This window comes from Carlito syrichta, unplaced genomic scaffold (genome assembly GCF_000164805.1).
Source record: "Carlito syrichta isolate Samal-C Ts95f unplaced genomic scaffold, Tarsius_syrichta-2.0.1 Scaffold313310, whole genome shotgun sequence".
In the NCBI taxonomy this organism is placed as follows: Eukaryota; Metazoa; Chordata; class Mammalia; order Primates; family Tarsiidae; genus Carlito; species Carlito syrichta.
Window position 1 is genome coordinate 314,343 of NW_007257406.1, and position 24,050 is coordinate 338,392.

Here is a 24,050-nt window from a genome sequence, read left to right on the forward strand (position 1 = left end):
TTAGGAAGGAATGTTGGGAGATTCACATGAGATGTCTTCAATCTTTCTGACAGGGTAGGCGGTGGCAAGTCAGTTGCTGGGAAGGATATAGGAACTTGAAGAGGGAAGACAACCAAAGTGAAGACTTAAAGCGGATTAAACATTTTTCAAAGCAGCACTAAAGGACCCTTTGAAGAATATACCATTCCCTAGTAAATTGTTACTTTATTCTAAATAATTGCCTTTCACATAGTAGAGGCCCTAAAATGTTGAATGAGTAAAGTAAGCAATGCTCTATAAAACTCGACAGAAGCACTAGAGAGAAGTGGTAAAGAACATGGACTTGAGCTAAAATCTGAGCACCATCACTGAGAGCTCTGTACTTCTGTGCCTTGTTTTATCAGGAAAATGACGATAACATGGTACCTTTTTTGTAGGGTTATCATAAGGATTTATAGTTAACTATGGGTATGTAAATTATTTAGATTGTGCCAGCCATGTAGCAAGTGTCTATGTTTGCTATCTTCTTGGCCATCAGTATTATTGCAGTGAATATACAACTAACAAAAGAAATTGACCAGAAGTATGGTGTAGCAGATAAAGAACCAAATAAAAATTCAGAAGCCTTCACTTCGAGGCTTGTTTTGCGCTGCCATGTAACATACGTGACCTTGGGCATGTTATTTCATGTTTTGCAGCCTCACTGGTGTCTGTGTTTTGTTATGTGGTTGTAGTGAAGGTCAAAGGAGATTCTCATGAAAGTGCTTTACACGCCCTAAAGGACAACAGACATATATGAATTACCCACCAGGAAATACATATGAATGAGTTTGTTTGGTTCATGTGGCACATCCCTTAGCCCTCAGAAGTCTGAGGATCAGAACGTCAACTTTATACATCCTAAATACATGTTTGACACTCTGCGTGCAGAAAGCATGCTGCTGTAGGATTTTAGGCTTGGAGGAAAGCCTTCTCTTGTTTGAGAAGATAGTGATGATGGATGGAGTCACTGAGCCTAAGGCCTTTGGTGAAAGGGGGAAGAAAAGGGTTTTCTAGGGAGCTGGAGCATGAAAAACTCCCCAAATCTGAATGGCATGGCATATGTAATGGATGCAGTGGCTCGGAGGTGTGTACTCATAAAATCAGTATCTCCTTTTTCTTAAACCCACCTCTCCATAACCAGGCAGCCTGCTGTATTACCAGGAATTTACTGCTGTGAGCAACTATAAACATTGTGCTAATGGCGACACTGCCTGAGAATGGTCATTTGAGAGTGCAGTGTGTGCAGTTTGAAGCCAGAGACAATATTTTCTACTCTCGATACACCACAGGGCACCCACTATAATCTGATATAGGGTAAAGGTACTTTAATAATTATTTTTATTAAAACAAACAATCAACTCCACAGATCAATGGCTCTTTTAAAACATGTTTTCTAATCTCTGTTTCCTCTCAGATGTATGGTTATTGTCCACCTGGAAAGGCCCCAAAGTGACGGCCAGAAATCTGCCTCCACCACCCCTTCTGCTGTTCCTGTCATCATATTTAATTGTGTTTGCTCAACTCGAAGCCAAACTCATATGCAGTATATTTAGATGGCTAAAATAGCACAGCACTCCACTGTATTCAGAGATTATTTTCACCACCACAATTCTTGGGAATTAGTTTGGAATAAATAAGGTAAAGGGAAAAGAAGCAACATAAATTTGATCCAGTGACAAAGAAAACAATATCAAAATGGCAATCTGGAGATTCGCCATGAATGAAGAAACAGAGTGTTCCTTTTGGTGCACTCTCCTGCAAATGCAATCGCCAGCTCATTCGCTGGTCTGGATTTATTTTAAAGTGGGTGAGAACAAAAGCAAGAAAGTAATAGTAAGAAACTGTGAAAAGTACCTTTATTATTTCAAAAGATCAATGTACAATTACTGTACTTATTCTTATATAGCGTTAAAAGTAAAGGTGCAGAACTGATATATATGTTGATTTTCTGAAGCTCTAAGGAATCTTTATATTCTACAATGGTGAACTTTCTAAGTTGAAACACACATATCATTAATATATATCCAAGGATCTCTTTTTCTGCGCTCTCAGCTACTATTTATTTCTTCAAATGCCTCAAAAATCACTTAATTAACCTACAAAGGCTTGGTTGGATACTTTTGTCAGCCAACTCCACCTTAAAAAAACCTATCACCCAAGTGTCAAAAGATTTATAAGTCATGGAATAAAAAAACAGACTTTGTTGTTGAAGAGTTTATGAATTAAATTGATTGGATCCATTAATTAAAATTAAAAAGAGCAGTTTTCTGTTCTTTTAATCTAATCCAAGTTTCACATAATAATAACAATAACAGGCATTTTAAACATACAGAGATTAAATAACCTGATTTTCATCCAAGTTTGAAAAATGAAGAGAATGGAAACACTTGTAGATAATTTTTTACTTGAGATTTTCCAGAGTATACTTATTGTACCTGCATGTCTATTAATCAAACATTACATTTAGAGAATACCTGCTCTGTGCTCATCCATCAAGGGCTTTTTCTCTGCATTCTTATTCCTCAATTGTTCATTAATTAATTCAACAAGTACTACTTAGAGCCCAGAGCCCATGTTGTGCTGAAGGACTGTTCTAGGTAATGAAGACACAGCTGACATAAGGCAAACAAGGTGCTACTCTCAAGGAATCTAATTCTACTATGGGGAAAGATGAAAAGACAATAAACAAATGGAAATGATTTCAGACAGTAATAACTCAATTAAAATTTACTGTAGAGTAGCAGAGTAGATGCTAGGGTGACTTGGGGGAATCACTTTAGACATCTGACAGAGAAAGGTCTCTCTCAGGAGACAATATTTGCCCCAAATAGACAAGATGGCGCCAGTCATGTGAAGAGCAGAGGGAACAAGTACCAAGACCCTAAAGTGAGAAAACACTTAGAGAATCCAAAGCACACGAAACAGGCAATGCACGTAGTGTCCAACAGTGTACCGTGAATTGGAGGGAGGTGTTTTGAGATGAGACCAGACATTGAGCAGAGGATATATCTCTGCCAAGGACTCAGGCAGCCACTTCAAGACTTGTTCTGTCTTTAGAGTCAGCACAGAACCAGCTTGTGGAACAAAGGTCAGTATTGCCTCAGATACCGGTATTGTTGGCACTGCAGATATCCTCTTCCACATGTATGAACTGTTCATAAGTCTTTATCTCTTGAGTCCTTATCTCCTGAGTGGTTCACTTGGCCTTTGGACCCTTCTCTTGCACATTTTCTCACTGCTTTCCATACCTACACATCTGCTGCCTGATCTCTGACCTGGCATTTGTTCTGACCCTAATTTCTGATTTAGACTTGGAGTCTGGCTGGGTGTGGTGACTCAAGCCTGTAATCCCAGCACTTTGGGAGGCCGAGGTGAGAGGACTGCCTGAGTCCAGGGGTTCAAGATCAGCCTGGGCAACTTGGTGAGACATCATCTCTACAATAAATCAAAATATTAGCCAGGCATGGTGGTACGCACCTGTAGTCCCAGCTACTTGGAAGGCTGAGGCGGAAGAATCGCCTCAGCAGGTCTAGTCTGCAGTGACCGTGAGCATGCCACTGCACTCCAGCCTGGGCAATAGAGTGAGACTCCAACTTAAAAAATAAAATTAAAAATAAGAAGACCTGGAGTCTACATAACTTTGGTGGTCTGAGTGCTTAAATTTGCAACAACTCCTTACTAATTCTTAATAGACTTTACTGTTTCTTTACCAGACCAGACACCAACACTGCTGCAATGTTATTATTTTTCTGAATATGTACAGTGGGCCCTCTGTATCCTTGGATTCTCCATCAATAGATTCAACCAACCATGGATAGAAAATATTCAGAAAAAAAATTCCAAAAAAATAAAATTTGAATTTACCACATACCAAGTACTACATTGAATTCATGCAAATGAAGTGATATATGGGAATTATAAGTATTCTAGAGATGATTTAAAGTATACAGGAGAATGTGAGTAGGTTATATGCAAATACTATTCCATTTTATATATGGGGCTTGAGCATCTTAAGGTTTTATTATCTGCAGGGACCCTGGAACCAATCCCCCCATAGATATCAAGAGAAGACTGTATTGTGTTTTCAACTTTTAAAAATATTGTCATATACTTTAGCATTGTGGAGTGTGTCAACAATCTCCATGAAGTAGCTATTTAATTACCATTAGTTCATTTTAAAGATAAGGAACTCTAAAGTCAAGGGTAAGCTACTGAGAACCCAGGAAGCCTGCTTTCCCATCTCCCTTTTTGGGGGGGTAAGGAAGGTCTCTTGCATTCTGGGCATCTTGGGAGAGAAAATCCACAGATGATCTGCTAATTATACAGAAGTTGAAGACAAGACACAAATAAATTTAGGAGGGACATAGAAAGGATCCCTTCCCTTCTCCTCAACTTTTTTCATACTTATGTATTTCAGTTGACTTTTATTTGTAACATTAGGCCATCAGACAACATTGGCAGCCCCATGCATATACTAGACCACAGTGCATACACTAGACTATAGTGCAGAGATAAATTAGTACAAAATGTACTTCCAAAAAAGGGAGCAAAAAGAGAACAGGTAACTTAATTGGTAATTTTGGGAGGAAAAAAAACCTGAGCATATTCAGCTGAGCTGCTCTGAGTTCTTTCCTTCAGTTTTACCTAACCCCAAACACCATAATTCGTAAATGTTGGATAGCCTAGATAACTTTCATTCTAAAAGCTCGATGTTCTGTGGTCTCAGTTTCAAATATGTATCTTTCAGATAACCATGTTGTCAAAAATTCAATCCACTATTAAATGCCAGCATTTTCAGATAAGTCCAAACGAGAGACAAGAGAACGTCTTAGGGAAAATAACAGAAACAATTTTCTTACTGGTTCAATATTAATCAAAACTCTTCAATAACATTCTTAAAATAAATGGAAAAGTGACAGAAGAGATTAAAAACTCTCAGGTGTCATTCATCCTTCAGGTAGATCAATTAGGCTCATTGTAGCTTATGGTGTGTGGTAGCTGCAGTAGAATGCTTTTCATACCATTCTTTAAACATCTAAGGTTCTTATTAAGATGAGATTCTAGCCATTTCTATTAAAAATTCATGCCTCTTTCCAAGAGAACTATTTTGACCTGTTATTTCTGGCTAAATTTGTGGGCGTTCTTCTTCTCCACCCACTCCTGCACATACTTCAGGGAAATAGACTTTAATAGCTAGTGACTTAATTGAAGTATACCTAAAGATGTTAAGCAAAAATAACACTATGCAATTCTGGTTAGAACACAAATTTGCTTAGAGGTGAATATTATACAAAGTAAGTGCAGTAAGTTTTGAAGGTTGTATTGTCCCTAGAATATAATTTAGTGGATTGGAAGCAGAAATTCACAGCTAAAAAATTTAGTAAAATATAATACAGTTAATCTATATAAAGTCACAACTTTCCCAATAGGAAAAAATTACTCCTATATTGTTTCCAGACAGGCATTTAACATTGTGTAAACATTGCATAACTGCAGGTTCAACAGAGGATCTGGCCCCTCCTCCACCAAGACCACCCTTCACCTTTCCACACACCCCTGGGACAGCACAGGAGCACCTCTGGGGACTTGTGCACTAATAGAGGGCATCTGGACTACTGTCTGCCAGGTGGCAAGCTTGCTGGGGGATGTATCTATCCTCGATGGGGAAGCTTCTGAGTTGTTCAACTTTGTCCATGATGGGTGAGTAAGTTTACATCAGAAATAAAATATTAGAAATACCATTGTTACCACAGCTAAGTTTTATTGGCAATACAGTTTTTTTTTTAACTTCCTTTGAGAAATATGGCAATCTCTCTCTTAAAATATTTTCTTATATGCACCCAGACTTCTCACGATTGATTTGACAATTTTACTATGTCATTGCCATAATTTTCTTCTAGAAAAAGTGATGCTCAATATTTTTGCAAAAAGACATGGAAATAAATTCAGTATCACAAAGATCACATAGAAGATCATTCTCATACTTAGCTATAAGCACACAGATGACACTTAAACAATAAAAGAAGTCTCATGCAAACATACCTTATTTGAAAATGTATTTGATTTTTTAAATCCTAGTTTCACTAAAAGTTTTAAAGTATTCTTTTAAAAACCAAGTTAATTGATAGAAGACATTAATACTTTTGTGCATAATAAATTTCATGTGTAGGGTCCTCAGTTGAAATTATATTATCATTGTTTTGAGTTGTACTGCTGTGTGTGTGTGTATGTGTGTGTGTGTGTGTATGTAAAATAATGTGCAACTGAGGCTATAGCATGACAGTGCCAAAACAACTGGCCAAAAAGTGAAAAATTCAATCATGACAGTTTTACTTATATGTTTCCCTGATTACACTAGTTGATTTGGCTTGGCATTTTATATGTACTCATTAAACTGTTGTAAACAAAGGTGTGGTATTATAATAACATTTAAGCCAATAACTTCTGGTGTTTATAGTAATGAACTATCAAATACACAAAGTCAAAAATATTTAAAATTCTGACTAAAATAAACGAATTTCATCTCTGAAACAAAGGTTACTGCCTTTTGCAAACATTCACCATAGGAAAAAAAATTTAGAAAATATACTCATATAATTGTGGTCCTACTTTTTAAAAATGAGAGACTGGAGAGGAAGAAAATAGAGATTCTCTTCCTGATAAAACGTTTTCACTTTTCCCAAAAGTTGCTGATAAGGTGTTTGTGTGGACACACACACACACACACACACACACACACACACACACACACACACACCACTCTTCCCCCAAGCAGATTCCCAAGATCTCCAATTTTATTACCTGTTTTTGAGCAGTACACTGAAGGTCATCCTATCCAGTCCCAGATAATTTGGCAGCAAGTTTGCCCAATTCCAGTTCCACTTTGTGATGGCTGACTGTTGATAAATGAGAAGACACTATTGTTAGTTATTAATCAGAGTTAATATGATCAGTAAATTAAGGCTCCAGCTGTGATAGACTAACTAAGAAGGAGGGGGGCCCAGAACAAGGACTTAGACAGATAGCATCAATCATGTCTACAGAAGAAGGTTTTTATTCCAATAAGACAGCAATTAATTTATAAATCCATTTGGGGATGTAGTCATTATTTATAAAAATATAAATCAATTTCTTGAGTCGTTATTCTTCCAAGTGTTAATGGCATTTGCCCAACAAGTTTCTCTGAGAAGGCGACTCTTAGAAAAACAAAGCAAAATAATTGGCAACTTTTTTGTATATCATTTCAATTTATAGATTGGTATTTTTTAGCAACCAAAAGTTTGATTATAAAAACAAATTTGGCAGCACTAAGAATCAAATTAAAAGATACAGCTTACTTAGAGTGTGAAATATTAATATTATGTTTTTGGTTAAGAAAGTGCTTTAAAGGGAAGAGCTTAATAAATGATTCTTTTTTCTCATTAATAAATAATTTTACAACAGAGTAAGGAGAAAAATTGCTGTGAAAGAGAATCCCACAATTCAGAACTCAATAAAACATGGCATTTATTTAAATGAAGTAAGGAACATTTAACAACTACAATAATTATTTATGGTTTGGCGTGATCTAATGTACAACACAGGAAAGCAGTCAATAAACTCAAACTTAGACAATGTATTCGGTTTTAAAGCATTATAGATGCATGTGTTCCTTAAAATGAACTAGTTTTGATAGCAAGAGTCCAGACTGATGTTTAATATCCAACAAGAGCTATCCCCTGTCACCTACTGATTAATCGAGCACTACAATCCTGTCATAGAGCAAGAGAATTCTGCCCCGGGTTGTCAGCATTTGAAGGTCTTACTCTACTACAGTATTGATGAATGTAGACCAGAGCTGTAACAGGCATGGTAAAAATATTATCTGCATGCTGAATTAGGCCATTGTTTTAATTCTTATTTTCATCAGAGCTCTAGGTCAAGCAATCCTTCTCTTCTGCCCTGCTAGTTCAGATTGTCTGTCAGGAGGTTTCTGGAAAAAGCTACCAGAAGAATGAACAAAGCAAAAGCAACTTTAGATTTCAAATACTTTGGCAGAGAGATGATCTTTTTAGTGTAACTACTGAAACATGCAGCTTAAACAAATAGCATAATCTGACATTAAAAAATGTGTGGTGTTTATCACATTGACTTTATTCCAAATAGCCTGGCTTTAAGGTCATTTACAAATTTGTTTTAAATTTGGGAATGTGTCTAAGGTTATCAAGAAGGAAATTCACCCCATGGCACTTAAAACAGGAGCTCAGTGCTTTATTTATAATTAATTTTAGCATTTTATAATTTGCATAACACCTTCATAAATATCGCAAGGTGTTTTGTAAGTGTGTGTGTTGGTGGACAGGGGTGGCAAGGTGTCACAAATGCTTGGTTCTTCTGATAGACACAGACTAACAGACATTCCCTCTGCCCATTGCAAACTGACCAAAAGTTAAGTTTTGCAGACCAAACATACGAATCAGTTGGACAAATAGAAAGACGATAAACTAACTTAAAAGTAAATGTAGGTAGTCCAGAAAATTAGAATAAGTCCTTTTGCTTCTTAGCAAAAATACTTTATAAGCAAATATTCAAACACAAAACATTTTTTCCTTCTTACTTGTGTAAAGAAACCACACATTCAAATTAAAGTTATCATGTAATTTCCACATACCTGATCCAGCATGTTTTCACAAAACACCTTATACACATGGAAAGGGTTAAAGTCAGAAGGCTGATCTTCCATACTTCTCAAGGTCATCTTTAAAGGTTGGATGGGTAATGGCTTTTCCTCTGAACCATTCATAGAAAACAGCTGTTCTTTTAAATATTCCTCCAAGGGGAAAAAATGACAAATTGTGATGGTGAGAAGCATATACTCTCTTTACAAATAAACTGATCAATATCCAAATTTATCCTTTTAGCACATTTGCCAGATTACAGTGTATTGCTTGCCTCAGGAAGAAGACATTTTCAGAAGATACATAGCAGAATTCCAATCAGGACTGCAATAAACCCATCAAAAATAGGTTTACCTAATAGATAGACTAGATTAGAAAGTCATTTAACTAACATTCATATAATGGATGTATGCTTGATACATCAGGGTCTTTTAAATAGGCATTGTTTTGTCATCAGTTCATGTGCTAACATGTCTGGTTACCAAAACTTTACTCAGGTGCATGATAATGCATTGAACAAATTGCTCATTCATTCATTAAGTGTCGTTACCTACTGTAGACTCAACAGAGCGAAGTATTCTGATCTTTTACTGCAAGTAGTCTCATTCTATGCAGAATTAATTATAGTGTAAGCATTTTAAACTCTATTTTCATTCTGTGGACTACAAAATATCAAGATTCAATAAAAGCTCAAAATATGGCATTTTAAACCCCCAACTGCCAGTGCAGGCCATGGCAAAAAAAAAAAAAGCCAATCTACTGTATTATATACAGCATTTCCCACACCCATAAATAAATAAGATGAACAAGCCTAATGTATTTTATGGAACTTTTTCTGGAAGATTACAAATTAAAATGACTAAAAGTCCTCCATCAACCAGCAAATGCTTACTACTAATAAGCAAATCATTTAATAAATTTTAAAAATGCTCTCCTGATTTTTAGTGTGTCACAATGTGGTTTTTTCTTTGAGGTTGGAGTTAGGATGAAGCTCAGAATGTTAGAGTTGAAAAGGAATTCAGAGATCACCTAGAGAGCCTGTGCTACTCAGTGTCTGGTGCACAGAGTGGCAGAATGAAGCTCACCCGGGAGGTTGTTAGAACAGCAGAATCTCTGGTCCAGCTGAACAACTCTGTTAACGAGAATTCCCAGGAGATTGGCAGGTACATCAAAGCTTGAGAAACTGTAGCCCAATACCACACTCAAATGAAAGGTCAGGGGCCAAGTCTGAGGTCACACAGGGGTGACAGGTAGAAGTCACATATATGGAGTGAGAAGTCACATATCTAGTCTCAGTTCATTGTGCTTTTCCTGTGTCTCTAGAACCTTATGGATGCCACTATGCTCATTGTAAAAGGCAAACTTTAGATCCTAAATCCCTAAAAATCTAAAGAAACCACAGCTGAAATCAACGATAATGATCATTTCTTTACTTCTTTGTAGAGTATATCTCTTTAGAAAGAGTAATTCCATAGCGTCTCGTAGAGTGGCACACATGGACTCTTACTAAATATTATTCAGTAATGATAAAGCCATCAGAAAAGAATTTTATGCCTACATTAGACTATTGAACAGAAGCAAAATTTTTTTCCATTACAATTTATGCAAGTCAAATTTTAAAATGGAATATTCTTTCTTCATTGGGAAAAATACTTTGCTTTAGCTACCAACAATCTTTCTTAGCTGATTTTCCCTTATAGAATTACATTTTGACATTTTGTTTCCACTATTCATAAAAGGAAAAGTGCTCTGTTGCCAACTGTGAACAAAATGGTATTTTCTCCTTTGTTAATCTTTCTCCCATATTGACAATCATTACTACTTCTTCTTAAAAACCTCAGATTCTTTTACTGTGACATTGTGTTAATCAGATTTACCACCAATCAGGCTATTTCTTCAGAAGACTCTTATTCTTTCTTGAACACCTTCCCTGTGTGGCTACATCAAAGCTACCCGTCATTTCTCTACTTCTCTCCACTGAAGAGTTCCATCAGCCGATGATCTCAACCACCACACTCACTGAAGACCACCAAATCTATAGACAAGGCCTCTGATCTGTGCTCACGGCCAGGGCCTTAAGTACAATTTGAATGTTGTTGCTCTGACATCTTACCTTTACCTCAAAGACAAAGCCTCTTTAAACCCATTTTCTCTTATAAATTCTCCATCTCAATCAATGGCACACTCATTCTTCCCCTCACCCAGGCCTGTATCCATGAGTGCTTCAGTATTTATATTACATGTTCAAGAATATTTAGTAGCACATCTGAAGGTGCCAAAGACTCAGAGCACTACTCATCAAATGAGCAAACCTCACAGTGCAATTTTACCTACAGACATCGTGCTATCTCATAGTAGAAAAGTAGTCATAAGAACTATACTCTTCACTATTTACCCTTGTACTGTTTAGGTTTATTGCCTGGGATTTTATAACAGTCACAAGGCGAAGCTCTCTTACTTTTTTTGCTTCTAGTCCCACCTGGCATTCTGCCTCTTACTTTGCAATGTCATGCCTCACTCACAGAGTAAACTGCCATTACTTAGCTCTAAATCCTGTCTGACAAAGACTACTATATATTGTAAACATATGCAGATGTAACAAAAGAAAAATTGTAACTTTGAGTTTAATCGATCAAAATGTGGAGGTATGCCAGCGTAGATCTCATACGTGTTCAGAACCACTGCCTTAGAGTTATAAGTTCTATGAGGGAAGAACAACCTTTGGTTTTCCAGAATATACCAGATGACTGCTGGCCAATAAATATCCAACTTAATTTTGGATGATGTTGTTTATTGGTAGTTACTCGCCTTTTTTGTATTATAGACCTTTTAAAAATAGGAATAATCCGTTAGTTTAGCGATCAATGTCAGCCATTACCATCCTCAGTACTGTTGTAACTCCACTTAACTAAGGTTATGAGGGTTAACTATACTGTAACATCTGTTGCTCAGTATTCACCACAATTACTTTGGCTAATCTGGGTAGTCAGGGGGGCATGCCAGTGAGGACATAACTTCACAATAGAGGTCTTTCAGTTAGCCAATGTGAGGAGTTTCTGGGGTCCCCATGTAGAATACCCAAGCAAACTGTGTGCAATCATTAACAAGAGTGAATAGATTGGGTTACTTTGTAACAATTACATACAGAGATCTGGTGCCTTAAGGACTAGGTCATTTCCAATAGCTACAAACTCTCACATCCCTTTCAAGTTATCATTGTTAGATCACCGGCTTATTGACTGTTTGATTAGCTCTGTGAAATCCAGGAAACAAGATTTACTTAAAATAACTTTCAGATAGATAATGGTGGACAGTGCATTTATGTAGCTGAGTAGTAAAATGCTGTCATAGAATTTAATTCACTCCTTGGAAATGCACGGTTGTAAAGGCCTACATTATTGAGATAAAACACTATCTATTTACATTACTCATATTATACAATTTTTACTATTCTAAAAATTACATTCATGTGTTTACAAATATATAAGCATAATTACAGATGCCACATTCTAATTCAGATACATACAATCAATTAAAAACCTGATTAAGCTAGTGAACTTGTATTGTTTCAAGTAAATAGCTGAGATAACCTGCTATTTACATTCTTGCTAAAACAGCCAAAACCCTGCAAGGTCAGAGGCTTAACCGAGCAAAGAGCTAGACAGGCATAACATTGGTTTAACCAGTGTCCGTGCATTAATGAATTTTCTTGGGTTAATCTGGTTGCTCCCGAATACGGTTCAATATTCTTCTGAAGTTTTTCCCATTGAGTAAGAAGTCTCCAACTTCATCAATGCAAATATGATATCTTTAGGAATCGAGCTACGTTTGAGTCCAGAAAATTCTCCATTTTACAAAAACCAGATTTTGATATCAGTTTAACAGTCACAAACACACAATTCCCAAACTGCACCTCTAATCTCTACAATTCAGAACTGAACTGAGTTTATGAGGCATGTTATTGTTTAAACCATATAAATAAAATCTACATTGTTTCAGTGAAGCCTTTTCTGTACAAATGCAGAACAGCCGGAGTTGAATAGATTCTATTAATAATGCAATATTGAGTTTGGTATTGACTTTAAGAAGTATTATCACCTCCTTGACTAACCCTTAGCTGCCAGCAGACGCTGCCTCAGGCCAGTACACACCTAATTGCTCGGTAAAAAGGCCGTTTCCCTACCTCATTGAGCCGCATGATGTGATAAATTTGCCTCAGGTACTCGCTGCCACCTGGTTTGTGGCAGAGATCCAGGACCATCGTGTTTATTTTCTGCTCAGTCAGTTCAAGAGCAATATCTCCTTCTTCTAAGACTGTGCTTTTCTCTATTGTCGTAAATGCACTAAATACGAAGAAAGCATATATGAATATCAGTGGTGAAGAATTGTGAAGATGAAAAATAATCACAGAGACCAAGGGTGGAGAGTCTATGTAAATCTCATATTCAACGCCTTCAAAAAGACCTCACCCAAGTAGGTTAAGCCTTCTCAAACCGCTGCTACTCACGTACATGGCACTTCAAAATCAAGCACCTGAAAGCATTTTTAAAAATTAAATCGTTTCTCTTAAAACTTTTCTTTATTGCATTTATACTCCTATCTATAAAACATTTTCCCATTACTGCAATTGTTGAAATTGCAATAATCATGGAATGAAAACAAAACATTTATTTTTAAAAACAAATGAGAAATAATTTTTATTTCCTCTTTGAAGATAAAAAGTATGTTTGATGCCAGAAATAGTGCTGGCGTTTCATCTTTTGTGGCTTTCTCTTTACACTTGTGGTAGAACACATTAAAGACTAATTAAAGTGTCTAAAGGGGGAGTCTATCATACTAAATATAGGCTGGACACTTCATGGCAGTGTGCCTGCCACTGGGTATTTTAAGTTGGCCTTTGACACTTGTTGCCTTTAAAAAATAGATGACTCTTTCCTGTTTCTTTTCTGTAACAGTTATTTAGCAAAAGTCACGACTCTGATTCTTCTTTCCAGAAAAGGGTTTGCTATCACCCCTCCAAGAATGTACAAGATACCATTCTAAAATATTTATTTCTGTAGAAATCATATACTTATTGTTGATTTTGAACATTATTAACACGGTAATAATGGATTATGTTAAAATAGTAAACATTTCAAACTATACCAGTGCAAAAAAACACCCATAATATTCAACATAGATAGATAGATATATAGATAGATAAATACATAGATAGACATTCCACACTAATTTTGTTAAAATTACTGTTAGGATCATGTTAGGGTTTGCAACGTAAGTATTCTTAAGAAAACTCATGGTTTTCCACTGTTTCCCAGACTAAATGAAATTTACTGCAGTGTAATCAGCTGTATACTGCAGTTCATTACTGAGATTTTGCCATGATTATAAAATTAGTTCTGCTAAGAGTCAGTGCCGCTGACCTGAAGACTAAACCAAATGATACCCAGCTGCCGGACATTAACTTTGATATTGCTTCCACATGTAGTTTCAAAACATCCTTAAGAAAAAAAAAAAAAAAAAAGGACTTTAACATCATATAGCATATAGCCTTGCTGAAGAATAAAGAAAATCCTACTCTGGCTTAAAGATATTCATTAGCTAGTAAGATCTCTTTTTCTTTTAAATACCTTGTTACAATACAAGAAGTTTGCAAATATCTTTCTGAGACTGCATACAGGTTGCAGACAAAATTTCTTGTCAGGTTTTGTAGAGGCTGACATTGAAAAAAAGTTGGGGCCCTCTGACAAAGGAGTATCTCAGTGTCAGCTCCTGAATTGTACCCTTTCCTGTCCATCACTGTGCAGGTGAAGCAAATGATTGGATTCAGTCAATGCTATGATTAATGAGTTCCTCTCTGGATTTGGGACTGCCTATCAATCATGTCATTAGGGAGAATGTGCCCTGAAAGAGGCAGACCTTAGCCAAGGAATAACTGCATTAATCTTAATCTGTATATGCACCCAGCCAGCCAAGTCAGGGTCACCATGATGAAAAACAATAATCTTCAACTCGACAAATTACTTTGCAAAGACAGATATTTCTTTACTTTTTGGGTTGTGTGTTCTCCAGAATCTAAGTTGACTGTTTACAGCTTGAGTGTTACTACAAAGTGAAGGTTATTTTAATGAATAGTAATGCTTTCAGGCAGTATGCAAGACAGGCAACATTTACAGCTGTCACCTTTCCTGCTGCAGTTATTTTCACTATTTCCATAAAAGCAAAGTTAAATTGAGATGCAAGTGAAAGAAATCTAGCTAAATGATATCACGTAGTTCCCAGATAATCTTCTTGAGCAATTACGATTTAATTATCTTGCTGGACGAACTATTTTAGTTTAAATGCTTACATACTCATTTAAAAAAAATTAGTAAAGTCAAGGTAACCCTCTACCCAATTTAGACATCATGGTTCGAAATACATTTTTCCTCATAGTGTAGATCTATGAGTTAAATGATCATTGATTTGTGAGAAATACTTAGAGGTGAAAGTTCACTTGTATATCAGATAATCAATTTAAAATCAAAGTCAAGAAGAAACATTCCTATAGTGCCCAAATTCTGTAAGAGATTGTTATCTGAAGTGAGTTAAATCAAATTTAACTTTTTCAAATAATGCAATAAATAACTTTAAATCTGCCTATTTGTATATTGATATCATTTGAGAAATTGAGGAAGACATAGCACTGTGTTAATTACTTAATTATTCAGAATCTTTGAGGGCTATTACACATTCTTAAAGTCAGCAATTCTTCATTTTTGACTCATGTCGTAAGAGATAGCTAAATAATCTTTTGACTCATTGCTAATCAGCCAGATAGTAGCTAGACAACTCCCACTATAGGAGATAACAGATGGGTTGGGGCTGTTTATAAAGCTTAAATTAAAATCAGTTTTTAAAGAAAAAAATTAGCTCATGGATTCCTGTATGTAGCCTTGGCTATATTCCTTAGACATTACTTAAGTAGATCTTATTTGATGAAGGGGCTTCTAAATCAGAAGTATCATGCGTTTGACTTTGTCACCACAATCAAACCTACTATTTTTACTCTTCTTTTTTCTCTCCCTTTTATAACCACTGCCATGGACAATGACAGCTGGCCTTAATCTTTTAGTCATTGGATTAAAGCCTGTAAATTAGTATTGAATGCAAATATAAAGATTAAGAAGGTCACTGTCAATGTTACTAAGCATTTGCCTGACTGCTATTGTTCTGCTTCCTTCTCATGAGACACTCCAGAAGTAAATTTCTAAAAGTCAGTATGACAAGACCATGAAAATCATGATTACCTACTTTTACCCATTTGGATTAATATAAGGTCTTATAGATTAATTTAGGAAAAGACTATTAGTTACCATAATACTAACCAGTAAATGCAATCTATTTTCATAAGAGTTTACAAATAACAAATGCTTACTAGTTCCAAACTTGATGCTAAGAACTTTATGAATGTTATTTAATTTTTCAAAACAATTCTATCAGCTTGGTATCATCCCTATAACAATAGCTTTGAGAGATTCAATAATTTGCACAAGATGACCCATTTACAAGGGATTTGTAGTTGCCCATCTGATTTCAAAGACTGATCTCTTGATCACTACAATGTACTATCAAGAGTAACCATGTTTCAAGTGACTTTTTGTTGTTTCAGGTAGAAAGTTATACTAGTATCTGCTAGCAACATGAATACATTTTAAAAGAATGAAGGACAGTGTGCACGGGTGTTTAGAAAAAGGGCTTATTTAGTAATGTAGACCACCTGAGCTGGAATTCCTTTAACAATACCATGCAATTCTATACCTGAAGACCAATTTTAAGACAGGAGAACCCTATGTACATATTTAAATTCATCAGGGACCCTTAAACATCTTTGAATACCACAAATCACTTAGCTGTTGGTGACAAACCTATGGGAAGGCTGACATTTTCATACAGAAACAGCTGGGTATGTTTATAGCTGGAGTGTGATATGCCCCAGTTGCCCTCTGGGATTCTTATATTACCAGATGAAAAATGTGTACCTTTTTGACAATCAGGTACACAGAAAGCAATAAAAAGTCTTTTATATCCATTAATTCCTTCTTAATTTAATCTCCATGCCCAATCCATTTACAAAATGCTCCAGGCTTTCTACTAGATACCTGTTTGCACACTGAAAAGGAGTGAAACTAAATTCTCCTAGGCTTAGCTACCACCCTTTTAATCAGAAACCTTAAGATGGTGATTAAACAAGTATAATGTTCCAGTGTATCAATGGGGTCCAAATTTTAAGACAAGGAATGTACAATCTGACTTTTAATGGGATACTGATCTTTTTTCTATATTCATCAAAGTTCCCATGAATTTAGCAAAATACTATTACTGCCCATCTGACAATATTTTGTTTTTTGTTGGTGACTTTGTTATTGTGAGAATATTTGATAAAACTCAGTGAAAGAAACACATTGCTTTACCATTCAGTGCTCAAAGTCTTTGCTTTCAACAGCTGGCGCTCAATCCAGTTGGGCTTTTGCTGCTCAATGCTCTGTATGACCTTTCGGACAATTTGATTAGGGCTACTTGTCTGGTCTCCCATGATGCTTTCCAAACACACACAAATTAAACCAAGTTTTTCTTTACTCCATCTGTCAAGGGAGGCACCTGTTAAAAGTTCCACAGTATTTCCATCCTCAAATATCCGACATATAATTACAATCAAGTTCCAGACAAGCAGGCCAGCTTTCTTCAATTCAACAAAACTTTTTGACATTTTTCTCTCAGACAGAAAAAAGAAGTATTTTATTGAGGGAGGCAAACATGCAATCACCGTAGGTAACTTGCTGATTACAATAGCTACTGCCTGAGTAGCAAGCCTTGTGAAGCCTGGGGAAGAAAAGAAAGAAAAGGTATGATTAATATTAGCATTTGCATCCCATCACTGCGTGATTTTGTGTTGTGTGGGGATGTCTAATTTTTGTGGAGAAAATTGTTGAGAAGAGCAAGTACTTGGCATACTCCAACAGAATTCTACCGGGGTTTCATGCAGTACTACCTCAAATTACAAATCTGGTTCTCCCACCATAAATGAAGATTTAAATTCACAATTACAATGGATATTTTTATCTTTTAAGACTGCAGCTTTGAAGGACCCAAATGTCCTCCTAGTCAACAAATGCAAAGGCGTCCTACTGGACCCCTTTTGTAGCCTTTGATACTTCTGACTTCCCCTTTCTCTTCCTCTCTTTGAATCTGTGACAGAATCACCTTAGCTCTTCCCAGGACAGGACTGGCTTTTCTTCTTTAGTACTTAGCTCACAGTCGCGTCCTCAGAGAGCCTTGCCTCATCATCCCATTGAAAGCAGTCCCTTCATGTCCTTTCCATCCCTGCCTCAAGTCCCTCTCTATCAAGGGACTCCCATTTTATTGCCTTTGTTATAGCACTTCCCACCATCTAATACTATCTGCTTTACCTGTTTATTATCTGTCACCTTCCACTAGGCCTCCATGAAGATATTACTGTATCCCCAGCACTAAGTGCCTCATATATAATAGTTGTTCAGTAAGTAGTTGTGGAATAAATGAGTCGATAAACTGGCTTGTGTTTGCTTCTATTGCTCCTCTTTGCTTTTTTGGGTCCATTGCTATTTCCACTTTCTACCAACACCTGTTAGATGTGGGAATAACTTCTTGGCCTTTTGGCTCATGATTCTACATGCTCTTCTTTGCTTAGTGCTATTTCTAGGAAAAATGCCTGGATCCTCCTCTAGATCAGGGTTTCTCAACTTCAGCACTATTGCTGTTTGGGACTGGATACATAGTTCTTTCTTGAAAGGAGCTGTCTCGTGCACTGTGGGATATTTAGCAGCATCTCTGGCCTCCACTCACTAGATGTCAATAACATCCCCCTCAATTTGACAACCAAAAATGTCTTCAGGCACTGGCAATTGTCCCCCATGAACAAAATTGTCTCTGAGGGAGAACTACTCTTTTAGATGATATCAGAATCTTAATTCTTGGCCTTTCTCCAAAGTTGCAGTCGTACAACTCCAGATCCCTGTTGGGCATTCCACTTCTCTCTCCTAGTCACCATTACTTTAATATAACTAAAACTAAACTCACTGCCTTCCAAACTGGCTTGAACCTCCTTCCCCTGCCCTCCCTTCTTTCTTTCCTCTCTCTGTCCCACTTTCTTTCCTCCCTCTTTCTTCTTCCTTGCCTCCTTCCCTTTCTCCCTTCCTTTTAAACGTTCCTATTGATCCTTCATACACAAGCAGTGATCAGCACTGATAAATCATCCTACCTCTTTATCTCTGACACCCAGTTTCTCCTTTCTGGGACCAACCTAAGTTACTGACTTAGTGCCCTCACAAATGACACCTGGACAATGGAAGTAGTCTCCAAACTCATCTCCCTGCTCTAGGCTATGTCCAGCCCCTTCCCTACACTGTGAAACCAAATCCATATACTATGAATTTTAGTATCCAATTTCTCTGCTACAATTGTTTTAGACATTTTCCACTGTTACGAGATATGTTTCTTGAGCTTGCTGTCAAAACACTCCACAGTCTAGCCTCAGCCTGTTTCTAAGAACCATCTCTTCAGACCTTCAACATGCTTTATTTTTTTAGGCTTCTGAATATCTCACTACTCTCAGTAGAATGCCCTCTGTCATCAAGATTCACCCATACTCTTCACTTTTAGTTCACAGTTCTCTCTCCTTTTATGAATGTATTTGAATATATTATCTACAAGATCATTTTGGAAATTAGATCCTAAATGGGTGATATTGTGTCACTTTTTGTATTATCATATTTTATTTATACTATGTTATCTATACTTTTCTGAGTTGTCTTTACATCTAGAAAAAAGATTCAAGAGTATGGGGTTGGATATCACTTAACTATCTGAGTATCTCACAAAGCCAGACAGTGTTTTAATCCACTGTGGACATAATTGAATTTGAGCACTGAAGCTGAGAGAGAAGTCAAAAGAAAGTAGCTTTGCATTCTTCAGTAAAACATTCTTTAATGTTTTTGCTGAACCAAAATAAAAAAACAATGTGAAATAATTTTCAAGATATTCATAACACTTAAAAGTCACTCTGTTCCAAAAAAAGTACAAAGCTCTGAGAACAATATATGTCTAATCTAGTGATTCCTCTGAAATTCATGACAACTTAATCATTTTAAAAATTAATTAAAGCAGTCTTATAAATAGTTTGTAAAAATTTGGGTCAACATATTTGAAAATTCTGATAAGAATATTGTGGTATTCAGTAAGATCATAAATGTAAAAGTACCTAGTTCAGCACTTGGTAAAAACAGTTCTTCAATCAATGTTTTCTTGAATAATAAATATGTTTAGGTGAGGCTTAAAATATGGAAGAAGTAGATTAAGTAACTCCCTGCGACCTCTCTTCTTTGTGTTTTAAAATTATTTTAAATGTCTTATTTTTCTTTGTGTGTTTGTGTCTCATAATCCTTATATAGTGCCAAGTATTTGACTTGAAAAATTGTATCTTATAGTACTTGTGTCCTAAGGAGGATTTAACCACTGATACTGAGCAAATATTTGAAGATGTAAGTAGATATTAGGTAAAAATTACCAATTTTCTTCTGCATATCTGTACTCTATAAACTCTGAATCCTCCAGGTACTCAAATCCCTAACTATGTCATTAAACCTTAAGGCAAATTTCAATCAGATCCTTTAGGCTGATGACAAATTAATAAATCCATTCTATTAACCACAAGGGCTCTGAGTCTAGGATGATGCTAATAGCAACACACCAGGGAGGAATCTTTTAAGGCTGATATACACTCACTAATTTTTCATCTTGATTAAAATATGTTGACTTCTATCTAAGCCATCTATAAGTATTATATTGTAAGAACCATCCCAATTTCAGAGATGATAAAATATGGGAAAAAGTATGTCTTAGGATAAATGCAATATGATATATTTATATATTCATTATTTATTTGCTTCTATAACTGTACTACTATAAGAACATATTTATAGTTTATTAAAAATGCAAAAAAGTTATAATAAATGAGGTAATGAATATAATGTCTTAAAATTAATTTGTAAAACTGTGTTTATTAGTGGTATAAAATATCAATAATAATTTGTTGAGTGGGGATAATGTGATTTAATATGCTTTATTATTTTAAAAATCTGGGCTTAACACTTCACAATACAAAGGTCAGGCTCTAAGTTCAGTTTGATTCAATACCAGGTTTTAATGGCTGTCATAGGTGAAAAAGCCACTACATGAACATGTATAGATCCACATGGAACAAGTATATTATTAGCTGTGCTTACAATCACAGTAATTCTTTTTCAGCCTTAACTGTCAAAAAGGCAAAGGCTGTTGTTGCAATTTGACTAACAAATATCCATCATCCAGGAAGTCAGTTAGTTGTTCTTGCAAATAAATTTAAAAATATTTCATTTATACATGTGTCTATATGTATATATTTTATATATTATATAATATATTTTATATTATTTTAGCATGGTATAGTATATGTAATATAATATATATTATAAAAAATATATATATTTTTAAATTGAGGTAGGGTCTCACTCACAGCTCACCACAGCTTTGAGCTCCTGGATTCAGGCCATCCTTCTCTGTGTCATCATGGCCAGCTAATTTAATTTTTTATGTAGAGATGAGATCTTGCTATGTTGCCTGTGCTGGTCTTGAACTCCTGGGCTCAAGCAATCCTCTCACCTTGGCCTCCCCAAGTGCTAGTATTACAGGTGTGAACCACTGCATCTGATCTCATTTTTATATTTTTAAGAAAAAGGTTAAAAAATAATTGAAATTCTTCATTTGGAATGTTTAAATCATATTAGAAAATTTCTAAGTTCTTACGTGTGCAGATACAATATTTTTATAGGTGATACTGATTTTGATAAAACAAATATCTCTGGTTTTTATAAAATAAATTATATTAATGAGGACTAAACTCTGACTTTTTTTTCCCTCTCTCTCTCTGTCCAAATTCCTAGCTAAGGAGCTGGGGAATCATACCCTACAAAAACTAATCAGATGATTTTTATTCAACCCTATATATTGAGGCTTGCTTTCCAACCTGACTGTGACATAACATCACATAACGGATAAAAAAGAAAATCAAAGTGTTTTATAACCCTGTAAAATTGTCTCTGGGAGACTCCCAGACGCTGGGCACCTTTTAAGACACTCACCACCTATCCTTTCTGAAGTCTGCCACCCATGGGGCTTCACTACACATCAAGAAAGTTCACTTCCTCATAATTCCTCAAGCCACCCATTTTTTTTACTGGTAAGAGCCTAATTCTTGCTACTAATTGCCAGTCAGGAAATCTTTGAATCCACCTGTAACCTATAAGAACCTTCCCCACCCTTGGAGATGTTCCGCCTTCCTAGGTCGAAACAACGTAAATCTTACATGAATTGATTTACAATTTTCCTGCAACTTCTGTCTTCCTAAAATGTATATAACCAAGCTACAATTCAACCATGCTAGGCACATGTTCTCAGGACCTCTTGGGACTGGTGTCCCAGGCCTAAAGTCGCTCAAACTTGGCTTAAAAAACCCCCATCTTAAATATTTTACAGAGTTTGGCATCTTTTGTCAACTTTAATGGCTTCTGGTAGCACTTTGTGTATTTCTGCCATCAGTTTCTCTTTCAACATGCTGTTTCTGCATATAAATAATGGCATGAACACATTGTCCTTACAGTGCTGCCTCTGTTTCCTCTCTCCAGAATCCTTTGTTCCCATTAAAACAATGACTTCAACAGATTTCCTGTAAAGCATTCTTTTCATTTAAAAAAGCAATGTTTCTGTACAGAAAATATCTTCTCAGGTATATTTTTCATTCAATTGTTGTCAAAGAAGCAAAACACTAGTTATTTGTCCTTTGAAACATACTGGAGTAAATACCTAAAAGCTGAGCTGCGTCAGAACCATCCAAACTTTCATTCAACTGCCAGGAAGCTCTTCTACTCTGTATAATTTATTGTAATATTTATGTGTTTAAATCTTCAATGTTTTTTATATATCAGTATTTGCTGACAAAGAAACAAAGAAATGCATTTCAGTTTGTCACTGTAGTGTTTTCTAGGTTCTGTCATTTTTTGTTATGTCAGGAAGGACAAATGTTCCCGAAGGTAGTGACTATTTGTCTTTTAGCAAGTTAGAATTTTTTTAAACAAAAGCCTTTAAACATTTATCATTGTTATCACTGTTTAGACACATTTTGCAAAGAACATGATTATGTATCACTTGACTTAAAATGGTGAAAAAAATACAGAAATTTGTTTTCCTGTTTTTGGATGCTTAGTTTTGAAATCTTTTGCTATTCAAGATGGCTTCAAACTTCAGGTATTATCTCAAGGCATAGTAGTTGCTTAGGAGGGATTCACACTTAACAAAATGTATGAGAAGCCATATTTCAAATGGTTTTCCCACACATTTCCTTTTTATTTTTTATTTTTTGGCCAAATCTGATCAGATTATATTGTCTTATTTTATAATATGACTGAGAAGGAGTTCAAATTAAGAATAAAAATAAGTGGGAACTTTTTGACTTTGTCATTGTTTGGTCTTCATTGCGTTCCCAGTACTAGTTTTCAATTGTGGTTGATTTGTTGATTTATAGGAATATGTTAAAGTCACTTATATGTTTTGTGAGAATTAATTTAGTTACAACTAGATTCTGTAATACAAAGGACAACTCTAATTCATTACTGTACACTGAAGACTAAAGAAGGAGTAAGGTCAATCTACCTATTGTCTGTTTTTCCCTCAAGCTTGCTCACATATTGTTCCCAACACACAACTGGCTCACTCACAGACCAAGGGAGGGCTCCAGTGGTAATCTTTATGTGAGATTTTTGAAAAGTTTATTTTTTCTCACAAACCAAAGATCGTATATCCCTTGAGGTGTTTGCACCCATTCTGAAATAGTTATACTATTCTTCTGTATTTATAACTTATCTCTGACTGTAAACACAGTGCCTTGCAAGTAGTAGTCACTGACTTAGTAAATGTCTATTGAATAAATAAGGGGATGAATAATTGGCTTAATATCCAGCATATAAATATTATCTGGCTTGCATTCTTTAGTTAAAATAAAGGTTGAGATGTTCCAGTATAAAAGTCCCTATAGCATTTCAGAGAGCAGACATGAAGAACAACAGCATTCTCCTATTGTTATAGTCACTTAGAATTCATGAAATAGTTTATAAAGTCACTTTCTTCCATCACTTTTTTTCATATATTCATTTGATCTGACACCCCATTGTGGCCATCAGTACGTTGTTGTACTTCTAATCTTAGTGATAATTTTATGTTCTATTTTTTCTTCCTTTTTTAGTGATAATTTAATGAGAAATATTA

At 35.7% G+C, this 24,050-nt stretch overlaps 1 protein-coding gene across 1 annotated transcript in view; it reads right to left on the reverse strand.

Moving 5' to 3' along the window:
• The window catches only part of LOC103272822 (uncharacterized protein KIAA0825-like), a 234,398-nt gene extending 217,086 nt beyond the window's left edge, over positions 1–17,312 (reverse strand). The window contains exons 1-4 of the mRNA XM_021718695.1: positions 17,129–17,312; positions 12,862–13,021; positions 8,672–8,830; positions 6,823–6,917 (exon numbers count right to left, since the gene is read on the reverse strand). Coding sequence (XP_021574370.1) covers positions 6,823–6,917; positions 8,672–8,830; positions 12,862–13,021; positions 17,129–17,250 — 536 coding nt within the window. The 5' untranslated portion in view covers positions 17,251–17,312. The remainder of the gene's footprint in view (positions 1–6,822; positions 6,918–8,671; positions 8,831–12,861; positions 13,022–17,128) is intronic.
• Between the last annotated feature and the right edge of the window lie 6,738 nt (positions 17,313–24,050).